General features: G+C 32.2%; 1 protein-coding gene across 6 annotated transcripts in view; it reads left to right on the top strand.

Moving 5' to 3' along the window:
* Positions 1 to 15,285, top strand: part of CWF19L2 (CWF19 like 2, cell cycle control (S. pombe)) — a 92,315-nt gene that overhangs the window by 40,262 nt on the left and 36,768 nt on the right. For all 6 annotated transcript variants that reach the window (XM_023535389.1, XM_011368134.2, XM_023535387.1 and 3 more), the window contains exons 11-12: positions 9,510 to 9,626; positions 11,209 to 11,346. In XM_023535389.1, the coding sequence (XP_023391157.1) occupies positions 9,510 to 9,626; positions 11,209 to 11,346 (255 nt within the window). The remainder of the gene's footprint in view (positions 1 to 9,509; positions 9,627 to 11,208; positions 11,347 to 15,285) is intronic.

The following is a 15,285-nucleotide window of genomic DNA, read 5'->3' as shown; positions in this document are numbered from 1 at the left end:
TATAAGAAGTCAAATTTAATTTGTTTTTAGGAAAGCTGAAAATATAGTTTTCATTTTTATAGTGCATAATAAGTATGCAGGTACCAAACAGGTTCTGACCAGAATAATTGTAGTAGACAGTTACTAATAAAGATTTATGAGGAAGAGAAAATAAAATTAGTTGAGTGAAACTTAACACCGAAAACCCCAAAAACAAAACAAAAGAAAAACACTTGAAATTATGTCACAATGAATCAGAAAAGAATGATGGTATTTATCATGTTCTTGTCTACTCAGAAATACTAAGTAAATCATCCATGCGTGTTTCTTTGAATTTAGTCTAAAAATTAAGTTATAAAATGTGGATTAGTTTAAAAATCTGTGCCATCTGAACACTATGGAATATGTTCAATAAAGAATTATTACCTTGAGAAAACCAATTTGCTTTTTAATTCTTTTAATATCTTATTTTTTTACTTAAGTTCTATTTCTAAATTTGTTTCATTGAATTTCAAGGTATGATTTTATTTTTCAAGACAATGATATTAATTGACGTATATTGTACTACCATTCCTGCTATAATTATATAGTAATGGGTGATATTTTTTGAGGGCATACTATGTGCCAAGATTTGTTTTAAGCACTTTATATAGAGAAATTTCTTCTTCTTCTCTTTAAAATTCTGTGGGTTCATTTATCTTCATTTTTTGAATAAGTGTAGATGAGCTGAGTCTCAATTAAATTTTAATTTGGTGGCAAGAAATAAGGTTAAGTATATGTGTGCAATTTAAAATTATTTAAAGTAAATAAAAATTATTAGAGCAATTGCTTTGACTTAGATTGATAAGCTGATGTTTGAAATATAAAACAGCAATCTTGCCTATATGTTGAAATTAATTTTAAATTAAACTTTTTATATTTTTTTAATTAACTTTTTTTATAGTGACATTATTTAACGAAATCCAGTAAGTTTCAGGTCTACAATTTAACAGTCAGGCATATATATATTGCATCGTGTGTTCACCTCCCATAATTAGCTTTCTTTCTGTCACCACATATTTGACCCCTTTTATCCCACCTACCTCCCCTCTCCCCGACCTTCTGGTAACCACTAGTCTATTGTCCATTTCCATGAGTCTCTGTTTGCTGTCCTGTTCGTTTGTTGCTTTTAGGTTTATATCCTACATATAAATGATATTATGTGATTTTTAACTTTTTCTGTCTGGTTTATTTCGCTTAGCATGGTTATCTCTAGGTCCATCCATGTTGTCACAAATAGCAGTATTTCATCTTATGGCTGAGTAATATTCCATTGTATATATGTACCATAGCTTCTTTATCCAGTTATCTATTGTAGGACACTTCGGTTGCTTCCATGTCCTGGCCACCGTGAAAAAATTAATTTTATATTTGACAGTTATATAAGCTCTAAACACAAAAATTTAAGTTATCTTGAAATGCTCATGTAATAGAAAAATTTCCATTAAAGTGATTTTGTATGTGGGCTTGAAAAAATAAATTGAAGTATATGTTTCTTTTTTTATTCTTAGGAGACTTCCAATTATAAGTAAAATATACATTTTTTTGGTAGAATTTGGAAAATGCAAAAAAAAAAAAAAAGCATAAAGGAGTAAATAAAAATCTCCCCAAATCCTGTCATTCAATTTTAAGTATTTCCCTCTAGATTCCCCCCTTCATTCTTTCCCTTCCTAATAATGTGTTAAATATTCTTGAACAATTAACATAATAAAGCAAAACAGAAGAAAAACATCCACTTTGCTTTTTGGTATTTCCCTCAAGTCTCTGTCTATTATAAATATGTATACATGTGCATAATGTTACATAATTGTAATCTTTTTTACTCATTGTATCAGCATTTTTCCATGGTACACAGTATTTATCATTTAATGAAATTGTAATCATATCAGTTTATTCAGTGTCCCATTAACATAATTTCTGAAATCTAAGGAAAGGATACTGAAGAAATTCAGAATGGTTTTTTTCCTGTAAATTTGCCCCCCCCCCCCAAAAAAAAAAAAAAACCTTTTCTTTTTTTTAACAGTTACTCAAAACTTTTGCCATTCTGTGCAGATTCCCTGTTTTACTTTTAGTACTTTGCTTCCTACTTCATTTGGAAAATAGAGATTGTAAGTTTGAATATTTACAAAGGATGTCTACCAACCAGAAATGAATGGGTAGGAATGTTTTAATGTCTGCCTCTGCTCCCTGAAAATTAATCTTTCTGCATCTCTCATTTGGCAATGGGAACGGCATTCTCTTTAAGGCCAAGTTTTTATAAGGTTCCTAATTTCATTCCTTTTCTGTCCCTTTGGAACAAGTTCTACCAGTTATACGGAATCTTTTAGTTTCTTTCTGTTGGCCCCTTTCCCATTACTTGCAAGTATGCTTATGAGACATTGTCCTTAAACAAACAAAAATCAGCTTGCTTTTCCCTGAGGAACTTTACCATCCTCCTCTGGCAGGAAAGCATGATACAGGCAGGGCAGCTTGGGTAACGGTGCAAAGGTGAGAGCGAGATGTTTAAAAAATGGTATGTTGTCTTGAATGGTTACAGAGTAAAGAATGAGTGAGAACATAGGAAGAAGAGATTGGATAGGTAGACAAGGATCAAATCTCAATTTTCATCCTGTCTATATCTCCTAGTTTCATGATTTCAGTTAACATCTTTATGAGAATGTGAATCTCAAATATGTAACTCTAGCTCTGTACTCTGTGCTGAGCTCTAAACTAGTATTTTCAGTTGTCTACTAGACTTTTATGGGTATTTTGTAAGTTCAGCTTTTATAAAACCATCCCTTTTATATGTAATTTCCCTTTTCTTAATCATATGATCATCTGTCTATTTTTCTTGAATTAAAAACCATGTAGAAGTCCTTAACTACTTCTGGCAGCGCGTTCAAATTATCATCAAGTAGTATGGTTTTACCTTGCCTTCTCTCCTGTACATATCTTATCCTTTTAATTTCTTCAGTCACTGCCCTAGTTCAGTGCCTCATCATCTGTTGCCTAGAGTATTACAGTAATATTCCAAGTGATCTACTTGCCACTATTCCTTTGCTCATCAAAGTGTCCTTTCAGCTACTGCCAGAATTAATGTAAATGCATTTGTGGTATAGTTGAAAGAACTCTGAATTTGGGGAGTTAGAATCTCAGGTTATGTCTCTTTTTATTCCTTTAGCTAAGTTATTTATCTTGAGACAAGATCCATTAAAATAATATTGAGAACTTAAAAATGTAATATAAATTTTAAAATTTTCTAAGACACGAATGTGCCTTTGCTTAGAAATCTTTATGTACTACTGGATCTTTGTGCTTTTGTTCACTGTTTTTCTCTTTACTTATAATTCTTTTACCTGTTCATCTTTGCTTCTGAAAACCTAGTTCAGTTGTACCTAGGAATGGCTCCATTTCTCATCCCTGTGATCCAGTACTACTTGGTTTAACTTTATCTTACTTGCTAGTCAAATGAAGATTTGTATAAACTCTTGTTTCCTCCTCCTTTTTCTCTCTGCCATTTTATTTATGAATTCCTTAACAACTGGAGCCATATCTTGTTCATCTTTTTAGACACATTTATGCCATTGGATTATATAATATAAAAGAAATTCTGAGTGTTATGAGTTCATTGATTAAATAGAATTAAGTGAAATAGAATATTAAATAATGAAAAGTCTGCATTTTTTTTCTCTATTTATGCAGTTTCATCCCAAAACCAGAGAGTCTCATAAAATATATTAAACCAAAAATTAAAATTTGGTTTTGTTGTTGAGTTCTTAATAAGATACTCAAGCATTCTGTCAGAAAGTGGGCAAATTTTCATTTATGTGAAAGAAATTTTCCATAATTAAAAAACAGATCACCAGTAAAAGGAGCATTGTTAGCTTACTTTTTCTTTCAAAAAGTGACAGGGTTTACTAAAATGTAATTTTTACTAAATCATTTTATTAGAGACATGGAGTAATAGAAATAGCATGTAATGGAAAGCGTATAGGGATAGAAATAGCCTGAGATTTTGAAGCCAAAGATCTAGAATTGGATCTGCAGCTTCATCATTTATTGTATGTGATTCTTAGTATCCTCATTAGTAAAATGTGGCTTAATAATACCTATATACAGAATTGTTAAAATTAGGTATATTTTAGAATTTTATAAAATTATGTCAGTATTAATTTCTATCTGGAAAAATCGTCAAAATAGGAAAAACATGAAGCAGATTTTAGATTTCATTGCTGTTAATGTATGAAATATAATGTCCTTAAATTTATATTATAACTGTCAAATAACTAAAGCTTTTTTCACATCTAAAAGAATTTTATTATTTTAATGTGAAAAAATTCTAAAATGTTAGTCAACCTTGAAAAATGTTTTAAATCTTTTCCTCTCCTCCCTCTCCATCCTGGCATATGCCGAAAGGAATGTGGTTAGAAATACGATATAAATTATATTCTCATAGCTAGCTTTATATGTAAGGATTATGAAAGGAACAGTTATGAAAGAAGGAAAAGAGACTAAAGAATGGAATTGGTTTTTTTATGCTAGAACCAGATTTTATATTGGCTCTAGAAAATATCTGCCTAACAAAATTAAAATTGATAGTGGTTAAACATGTCTCCGAATAATCCGCTTTTGATATTCTGAATTGAACTGTAGTCTTAAAATATTACTCATACTTTTTTTTAGTGATGATCCTTTCCACTAATATTTTTCTCAAGCTTATACATGTTTAATGTATTTCATGTCTATTTTATTCGCAGCTTTATGAGAGAGACATTAGGCAGGTCATTATTACTATTACAAGAAATAAAACTGAGGCTAAAATAAATATGTGCTTTCATTTTAATTCTAGAGCATGCTCTAGAAGAATTCCAGGATGGACAGGATGGCTTGAGTAACTTAAAAGATGTGGTCATGGAATATATTTTCAGTTTATATCTGGCTTATCTCTTATCTTTCTGAACCTCAATATTGATACAGAGTTTGCACAGTGGTGTCTACAACCTAAAGAATTTGGGAAATTATTGAGCAACATTTCGAGTGCTATGATTAGAGGTGCATTAATGCTTTGAGGCCTTCACTCTGTACAAAAAACAAAGCAATCGCAACCAAAATATAAAAAGAAAAAATTGGAAGAGATGTAACATGGCTCAAAAATAAATACTTTTGTGTGAATGGAAAACTGAATAGAAACATAAAACAATAAGGAGCTGGAGTTTGCAGGGATCCAAATTCAAAAATAGGCAGAGTGGCTGAGAATTGAAAATCCGAGATAATGGGAATTAAAAGATCCCCTTTCATAGCTTCTCTCTACCTGAATCAAGTTTGATGGTTTCTGTAAAATAAGTGTGGAAAAGGCCTTTTGGATTCTTAATTAAGGCTGTAGCTCATAAGAAATTGTTTATGATGGGAGGCGTAGAGAAAGCAGACATAGGTTTTCAGCCATGTAGAATATCCCCAATATCACATGGGTGATATTGTAAGAACTGGGAATCCTAATAGATTGAGTGGAGACAGTGTCAAAACTTATCAATCAGCGAGTGGTCAGAGTAGGCAGAGAGACAGGAAAGAAGGAAATAAACCTACTTAAAATATGCTTGCATACCAGGAAAGACAGTAAAAAATAATTGGGAAATAGATACTCTCTGTAAGTAAATTTAAAATGGTAGAACAACTTTAAAATGATTTAAAATAAGTATGTTTAGTAGCTTCACTTATAAGAACAGAATAATATTTGTAAAAAAGAAAAAGATATGAAACAAAATCAAGTGAAACAATAGGTAGATATGAAGAAAGAATAAAATTTTAGGAAATTTGAAGGTGAAATGAGATAAATTTGAGGCAGAACTCAGACAAAGAAAGAAAGAATTAAAGATAAAAATTAGAGCTAATATTTTTTTGATCACTTTTATATCTAGGTATTGTTCTGAATACCTTACATATATTATTTGGTCCTGAAAACACCCTATTATTTTATTTTACAAATGAGGGAATTGAGGTGATTAAATAACTTGCAAGGTTACCTAATGAGGCAGGATTGGAACTTGGGTGTTCTGGCTCTAGCGTCCGTACCATCACACTGTGCTGCCGGTGGTATTGGCCAATAACAACACAAGAGAAAAGAAAAAGAGAATATATTAAAAAGTGGATATGAAGTATGATGGTTAGATAAAAGCTTAAATTACTGAAATAGAAAACTGAAAATAAGCGGAAGTGATCAAAAAAGCAGAAGCTTATTCTTTGAAAAAAAAAAAATAGGTAAGCCTTTAGAAAGACTGATCTAGGAGGGGATGCAGGATAGAAAGAAGACACAAACAGTAGTGAAAATTGAAAAGAGGAGACATCTGGTGCCTTTATCAGATTAGATAAAGGTGCCTCCTTTGAGCAGATGCAGTCCTATGAATGTCTTCGTATAAATTTAAAAATTAGCAGTGAGTAGACCAAACACTAAGCTACATTACATTAACATCTCAGTTAATGTAATGTAGTGTAGCTTGGTGTTTGATCTACTCACTGCCTTGGTCAGGTACTTGTGTGTGTAGTGAACAACCTGCTCTCTGTGGACGTAATTAGAAATACAGTAGAGAGTGTTCAAAAGTCATGAAAATGCTAAGAACAATAACTGCTTATTTCTTGAAAATTTAAAAGATAAAAATGAAAACAGATGCTATATGGCTTTCAATAATGACAAACTTGCAAAATCTCAGTTGGTGGGAAAATATGATCTTGTAGAAGTTTTCCTTTCTTTCCAAAATGCTAGAAAAAGGCTTTCAAACAAACACTTAGAATTTTTAATACCAGCTTTGAATCAAAGCAACGTATGCTTTTTCCTTTTCTTTTTAATCAGTGTGTTATATATAAATGGTGCTAAAAGGCCTGTATCAAAGAATAACAATGGCTTGAGCCTTTTCCAGACCTTACTGGATCCAGCCCCTTTTAGTTGTCAGCTGCTGCTTCTGGCTTTTACTTCTCTAAGCAAAGTTATCTCTTGATTCTGTAAATAGATACTGTTAAGCCAAATTATATTATGATTGTCTTTCTTTTATGTAAAAAACTTAATTGACATTAATATTTGCTTTTTTTTTTTTTTTTTTGGTTTGCTTTATTTTCTTTGGCCTTTGGGCCATAATTTGTTGACCCTGATATACATTCTTAAATAAGCCCAAACTTCTGAATTAATGTAGTAGCAAATACAGAACTTACTCAGTGTTTCTAGTTTTTTTCAGTATTTCTATCTTGGGTTCTGAAAGTGGGAGAACTTGCTGTCCTTTGTATTGGCATGCCTGAGGAACAGAAAGTAGAAAAGCTGGGAGGAGAGGAAAGTGGAAGGGATAGTGGTTTAGCTTAGGAAGTATAGTTAATCTGAGACGCCAGTTTGTTAATTCCATTTATTAAGCATTTATTGAATACCCACTGTTTTTTGACACTGTGCCAGGTCCAGTACATACCAAGTAGTATATAGCTTGGTCTTTGGCCTAGAAAAGTGACAAAGACATATAATTGTAAATGGACAAGTAGTTACTTAAAAGAATACTGTCTAGCAATATAAGTATGCCTAAAATTATTTAGAAGCAAAATGCACAGTAAATTAACAAAAGTGTGAAGAGCTAGAAAAAAAGTGAATTTGAAGAGGGCCTTAGTATTTGAATTTGTAGGCCTCATATACTGTATTAAGATGCCTGGTCTTTATTCCACTGTCTAATGCAGTGTTTGTCAGATTGATGTAGGATCAGAATGTTTTTTGTTTTTTTTTTTAATTTTCCAGTGCATCATGGACAATAGTTTTGTAAAACACTACAAAAAATGTGGAAAAATGTAATATATGTTATAAAATATAAAATATATAGGTCCAAATTTTATTTAGACTAAACAAGCATAAGATTACTCTTTAAGATTGTTTTTAAGCTCATTTTTTATGCTTAACTCATCATGGACTGGTAAATATTTCATGGCTGGTAATTCTCAGATTGGCACTAGCCTGTGGGCCACACTTTGGTCTTGATTTCCTAGACGATATGGGGTCTCTGCAGGTTTTCAGCCAGGAAAAGCATAATTATATTTATGTATAACATAACAAATATTTTGGCAGTACAAGTGATAATTAAGTTTCAGACTGGATGTAAATGAAGGAATCCTGGAATCATCAGCATTGAAGGGTAGCTCAAAATGGAGGCGAAAGTGAAATTGACTTTCTTTATACTGATAATTTATGTAGAGAATAATTCTTTCAATGGGCTATAAGCTTCTCAAAGGCAGGGACTATATTTCTTTTAGTTACTATGTAAGGCAGGCACTTTTAAAAATATTGAATGAATGAATGAATGAATGAGTCAGAGAGGTAAGGCAGCAGAACCAGGAAAGTAGAGTATTTAAAATCGGAAAAAGAAGACTTTTAGGCTGAGAATATAATAAACAGAATCAAATACTTTCAAATCAAGGAAGATGATAATTGATAAATATTTATTAAATTTAGTAATTTGAAAATCCTTAGAAGATCGGCTTTAGCAATATGATAAACTTAGAAGCCAGATTATAGTGTTTTGCCCATCTCTCTTATGTAGTAAGAGAGTGAATTGAGGTACCCTTTAAAATACGACAATTAATTAATGTTAATTATTTGAAGAAAAGAAGTGATGTTCTTAACCATCTACTTAATACTGTGCGTGAAAATAAGATCAATAATTGATAAGTATTTTTTATTCCATTTCAACAGGGGAACTAAATCTTTATTAAATGGAATTGATTTTTAATAATTGATTCTGATTTGAGAAGAAAATTGAAATGTGAATAATTTGCTTGGTCTTGTTTCAAATTGATTTTTAATAAAGTAGTTATCTAATATTCATTTATATGTTTTTTTCATTAGAATAGAACCTTTCTAATAACATTCTATTTTCATCATAGTATAAAGTTTATTCTTATTTTATACTGTACTGGGTGTGTATGTATTTGGCTAAAAATTTGTAGAAAAAAGATATGGATTGAAAAAGTATGTGGGATATAACTTCTTCCAAAGATTCAGAGATGTGAAAAGCATTTCAAGACTGTTAATGGAAAAAAATAGAAATCATGTGGAGTATCATGTGTGTGGAGTGGCTAATTTAACAAATTTGTTTTGTCATTTAATTGCTTTATTTCTTAAAATCAAATCTTAGTAAGATCTTTTGAAATTAAAGAAACACGGACTACGTAGGTGATGGATAGTCTTATGTCTTTGAATATTGATTCTTTGTCGTCTTTTAATATTGTCTAAATGAAACTTCATTTGAAGTTTGCTTCTATGATTGCTTTAGAAAAAACAACAGTAAAATAAACTGGATATTTTTTCCTACCTTTTCCATGAAAAGATTGTGGTCGTTTTACTTTATAGTGGGTAATGAAAGTCGAGAGTACTTAAGATAATCCATAATATTATATGAAAGCTAGAATCATTTTTATTTTTTTCTTGTTATTAAATATAAGTGTTCAACACACTTCACAATAATTTCAAAAGTTATTTCCAAATCTTCCTATAGAATGAAGATCAGCAAGAAGTGATTCTTTTCAGGACAGATCAGTCTGGAAGAGTATGGCCTGTGAACACGCCAGGGAAACCTCTGGAATCTAAGGGAGGAAGAAGGAAGAGACAGATGGTACATTCAACATATGTCTTTGTTTATTCAGAATTCCTTTTGTCCCCTTGGGGCTTTCTTTGCAACAGATTACTTTAAAATATTTTCTGAAATCTCTGTATAATACAAATATTAGAAGGTAGTAAATTATGTTATTACAGGTTAGTAAATATTTGTTAATACAAATATTAGAAAGTAGTAAATTATGTTATCATATTAAACATTTAATGTAGACATTAAATGTTTAAGGCAGTTTTAATTTTAATGTACATTTCTTTTCATATACTTACCATAGCTCTCCCAGACCTGTTATCTCTGTTAGCCAATTTGAGACCTAGTGATGGAGTATGTATGTATATAATGTCTTAATTATGTAGTTGCTATGATTCTTTATAAACCTAGTACTCTTTTTCATCTTCTAGCTCTACAATTAGTTTTTAGCAGTACCTTGAGGCTCTTGAGATGACAAAAACAGTGTATTCAGTTTTCCCAAGTTAGGCGTTTTGTTTTAAATTTGAAATGTCGTACAAGTGGTAATTGGGTCCATAAAAGATTTGTTCATTCAGAATTTTTCTGTCAAATATTTATCATTTGCTTGTTGAGTACCTATGCTGCTAGAGATAGTAATTAACTTATTCAGCAAATAGAAGTGAGATAGATACCTCTTCTAATGAAATGGGTGGAATTAGGGATTTGGAGGGACAAAGTGGCAGGAGAATAGTAAAGGTTTGAATTGTGTGAAATGACAGAACTGGCTAGGGATCCATAGATGCATTGTCAGTTGGTATCATGGGATCTTTCTGAGTTGCTACCAAGCAGTCTAGCTCTGGGAGTAAAGAGAGCAGACACCTTCATTCAAGACTGAGGTTTGCTTTTCGACTATTATGAAAGGACAAGAGGGCCAGGAATTAAGGGTCTGGAGCCAGAGAGTCTTTGAAATCAAGGAATATGAGATGTGAGCTAGTGAAGACAGGAATAGTAATGTTGGAGAAAATATCGGACAAGTGGTTCCAAAGATCTCAAAGAAGTTGAAGAGCAGGTTTTACTTGTATAAGCGAATGTGAGAACAGTGTGGGAGAGATTTGATTTGGGAGGAAATAAAGAGCACTTTCCCTTTCCCCTTGGAGGTATGGAACCAACTGATAGGAAAACCCAGGACTGATTTAGCTAAGAATCAGAGTATCAACTCTATTTCTGATAGAGCTGTTCGGAGTGGGTTTGCTAATACTTTACCTGTTTTCAATATGCTTTCTTGATCTATGGATAACCACAGACTTCCCTCCACAGGAGTAGGGAATTTTTACTACAGTGAGGAGAAGAGAAGAGAGAAGAAGAGATAAAACGATTCTGCCTTTTCTTCCAAACTTAAAAATCAGATAATATCCTGTCTCTATCCCCGGGGAAGAGGAAAATAAAGGGGCAAAAGTAGGGAGTGTTATTCTAATTGAAATTCTTATATGTGGAAGCAGATAGGATAGGGATAAACTGGAAGATCATAATACATAAGGGGATTTTTCATTTAATATTAGATTCATATGTAATTTATTAAAATACTTTAAAGACTCATATCTTTATTAAATTAATAATGTTCTTTTTGTCATAGGCTTCAACCCATGAGGAAAAAGAAAGGGTTCGATACTTTCATGATGATGATAATCTAAGCCTAAATGATTTAGTCAAGAATGAAAAGATGGGAACAGCAGAAAATCAAAACAAACTTTTTATGAGAATGGCATCTAAGGTAAGATATATTCCTAGGATCCCTTTGAATTTTGAGAAGCTAGTTTTTCAATTTAGCAATGATCTACTTTTCAGACAGAACTAGTTCTTTCTAATCTTGATTTATTTTATTAAACTAAAACCTATGTAAGACATATTAGGAACATTCATTTTGGAATTGATTTAATTGGGAAATATACATTTAGGATTTAGTTATTTTTTTAATTTTTATTTATTTTTAAAATTTTATTTTAATTTTTTATGATGACATTGATTAACAAAATCCGAAAGTTTTAGCTGTATATTTTAACAATAAGGCATATATATATTTACATTGTGTGTTCACCTCCCATAGTTAGATTTCTTTCTGTCACCACATATTTGACCCCTTTTACCATCTACCTCCCCCTTCCCCGTCTACCCTCTTACTTAGTTTTTAAATATAGACTCTGGTTTAGTTGTTTAAATGAATTCCATAAAGATGTTAATTATATATTTAATCGATCATTTAAGGGAAAGTTTTGGGTCAGAGTTTAATGTTGACAGCATGCTGCTAGTTAGGTTACCAGTTCATTTTGTCTTAATGTTCCTCCAGTTCTTCATAATTATGCCGTAGGGAGTATATTTGGAGTAATAGATTATAGAGAAGATATTTTGGAATAATCTTGTCTATTTATATGAAAATTTTATATTTATACTTTATATTTGTATGAAAATGTATATTAATATATTGTTATTGGTAGTATAAATTTTTGTTTCAAATAGCATTCTTCGTTGAAATATTTACTGTCTGGCCCTTTACAGAAAAATTGTGCCCATTCCTGCTTTATTGTACTAGTGTTTACTTTTGGATGGTAGGAGTTTGAACTAGGTATCTGAGGGACAGGAGGGAGGCTTTCTACTGTACCTTTTCAAATTTTTTTTAAAACTATGTGAATATATTACCTAGAAAAAATTTTACTTAGTGAAAACTAGAATAAAGGTAACCAAGGTATCTGTGTGTGTATTTGTTAGGGGAGGGGTAAAACAAAGGTTCAAATAGAAACGGCCATTCTTCTTTCCCATCACCAAGAATTGTGTGAGATCTTAAATTTAGCCCATTAGGATCATTTTACTTCTCTGTTTTGGAGGAAATACTCGAAATCTCCTAGGATCTGGAAATTCAGTGCAGAAAGAAGGACATGTTTTTATGAAAGTTTCCTCAGAAATGTGACAGACCACTTTATGTGCAAGTCTGAATTAAATATAGTTTTAGTAATCTTATCATAATCTGTTCAGGTTTATACACAAGATAAATCTTGTTGAAAATTGCAAGTCATTTATTAATCCAACAATTGTTTATTGAACACCTAATTTGTACTAGGTACCATGCTAAGTGTTGTGTATAGAGGAGTGATCGAGTCATAGTTCCTCCCCTCAAGAAGCTTATTTTTCCAGTGGATAACACAGAATATGAACAAAAACAGGATATAAAAGATTATATAACATAGATAATATATTCTAAAATAGAAAATATTTTTGTAGAGAATAATGCAAAATAGAAGGAGAAAGGGTAGTATTTTCAGTAGAGTGTTGAAAGAAGGTCTCTGTGGAGGTGATGTTTCTGTATATTCTGAACCAAAGTGAGGGAGTAGTTCGTGTGAATATCTGAGGGAAGAATATTCATACAGAAGAAACAGCAAATACAAAGAAGCAGAGAAGTTGAAAGAGCATTAAAAGACAACAAGATGACATGTGTGACAAGCACTAGACAGAGAAAAGAAAAGAGAAATAAAAGATGAGATGGGAGACATAGCTGAGTCAGATCATGTAAGGTATTACGTACGGGCTATGGTGTAAGAACTTTTGTTTTTGTTTTAAATAATAGGAAGCTATTTAAAGGTTGTTAGTAAGATAGTGTCATGATTTGATTTACGTTTTTTTTTTTGTAGTTCCACAGTTCCTGTATATTCTGTTTTTTGTTTTTGTTTTTGTTTTTTTCATTCTTGTTCTCTCGGCTTTTCAGTTGTGAAAGTCTCTGTTGTCATACCCTCAAGCTCAGAGATTCTTTCCTCAGCCACATCATTTTCTAATAAACCTATCAAAGGCATACTTCATTTCTGTTACAGTGTTTTTTATCTCTAGCCTTTTTTTTTTCTTAGAATTTCCATCTCTCTGTTTACATACGTTCTTGGTGAGCATGTGCCCCTGGACTGTGAACTTCACCAGTACTTCCCAGTGTTCTCCCTGCTTAGTTGGGACAAGATGACTAGATGGAGCTGTAGTTGGGTGTTTTCTCTTCCTTCAGGTAGGGTAGGCTCTGATAAAACCCCAGCAAGCTAAGCTCTAGTAAAATAGTTTCTGCAGAGGACAGGCCTTGTTAAGAACAGAACACTCTGGTGTATTTCAAAATGGTTTCTTTTCCCCTGGAACCAGGAGAAGATTTTTTTTGACCTTTACTAGGACTTGATAGAACTCTTAGAGGTAAGGAGGACACCTATGACTTGGTCCTCTTGGAAGTTTTTAACTCTCAGACTTGTTTATGCTGAGCCTCCAGCAATTTGTCAATTACAGTTTAGGTTTTCCTGCACTAACACTGGTTCCCACAGAACCACTAGGTTTCTGCACAGATAAATTGTATTTTCTGTACCCATCTACCTATCTATCTGATTTTGGGAGCAGTCACTTTCCTGATGGATCTAAGAAGAGATGTAGATTTTTCAGTCTGTTCAGCTTTGTACTTCTTAGGATAGAACTTCTCAGCTCCTTAAACTTCAGACTGGAAACCACTGCCTTATGTTTTGAAAAGGTTTTTCTGGTGGCTCTCTGAGAAGTTAATGTAGAGAGTCAACTGTGCATGCAGCAGGGCAATCACTTAGCATTGTTATTGCATTAATTCCGATAGAGCCTCAGATTAGTAAACTGGTGAGAAGTATTAGGATTTGGGGCAATGGTGGTACCATTTATTTAAATAGAAAAACTTTGCAGGGGGACAAATTTTGCAAGAGTCAGGAGGTCAAGTGTACTATTATGGACATGTAAAATACAAAATGCCCATCAGACGTTCACATGGTGATGTGGAGTTTCGAGTAGTTGTTAGTTTTCTCATATGTATTTGGATACTGTTAGTATTTAAATGTATTTAAAGCCATGGGACTTAAGAAATTATTGAGGAGCTTCTGAAGACTGAGCCCTGGAGCACTGTCTGGTAGAGGACAAAAAGAATTTAAAAAATGAGATTGAGAACGTGAAGCCAGAGGTAGAAGGAAAAGTGAGGGTGTGGTGTTTCAGAAGACAGGAAGGAGATTGTGAGTAACTGCTTCAGTTGCTTCTCAGAGGTAAAAGGCATCTATCTATATCGGAAAGGAAGAAATAAAATTTTCTCTGCTGATGATACAATCTTGTATATAGTAAATTCTAAAGATGCCAGCAAAAATTTGTTATAACTAATAAATGATTGGGTAAAATTTCAAGATACAAAATCAGCATACAAAAGTCAGTTGTAATTGTACGCACTAACAGTGAACTATCTGAAAAAATAAATAAAACATTCTCATTTACAATAGCATGAAGAACAATAAAATACTTAGGAAGGAATAAATTTAACCAAGGAAATGGAAGATCCGTACACTGAAAACTATGAGACATTGGTGAAAGAAATTTAAGACAAATGAATGGAAAGATATCCTGTATCCATAAAATTTCCATACTACCCAAAGCCATTTATAGATTCAGTGAAATTCCTATCAAAATTCTGTTGGCATTTTTCACACGAGTGAAAACAATTCTAAAATTTGTATAGAACCACAAAAGACCCCAAATAGCCAAAAAGGTCTTGAGAAAGAAGAAAACTGGAGGTATCACACTTTCTGATTTAAAGTATGTTACAAAGCTATAGTAAGCAAAACAATATGGTATTGGCATAAAAGCAGACACATAGACCAATGGAACAGAATTGAGAGCCTAGAAGTAAATGCATCCA

This window comes from Pteropus vampyrus, unplaced genomic scaffold (genome assembly GCF_000151845.1).
Source record: "Pteropus vampyrus isolate Shadow unplaced genomic scaffold, Pvam_2.0 Scaffold139, whole genome shotgun sequence".
Classification (NCBI taxonomy): domain Eukaryota; kingdom Metazoa; phylum Chordata; class Mammalia; order Chiroptera; family Pteropodidae; genus Pteropus; species Pteropus vampyrus.
The sequence above is the reverse complement of the archived record's forward strand: the minus strand, read 5'-3'. Positions and strand labels throughout refer to the sequence as shown.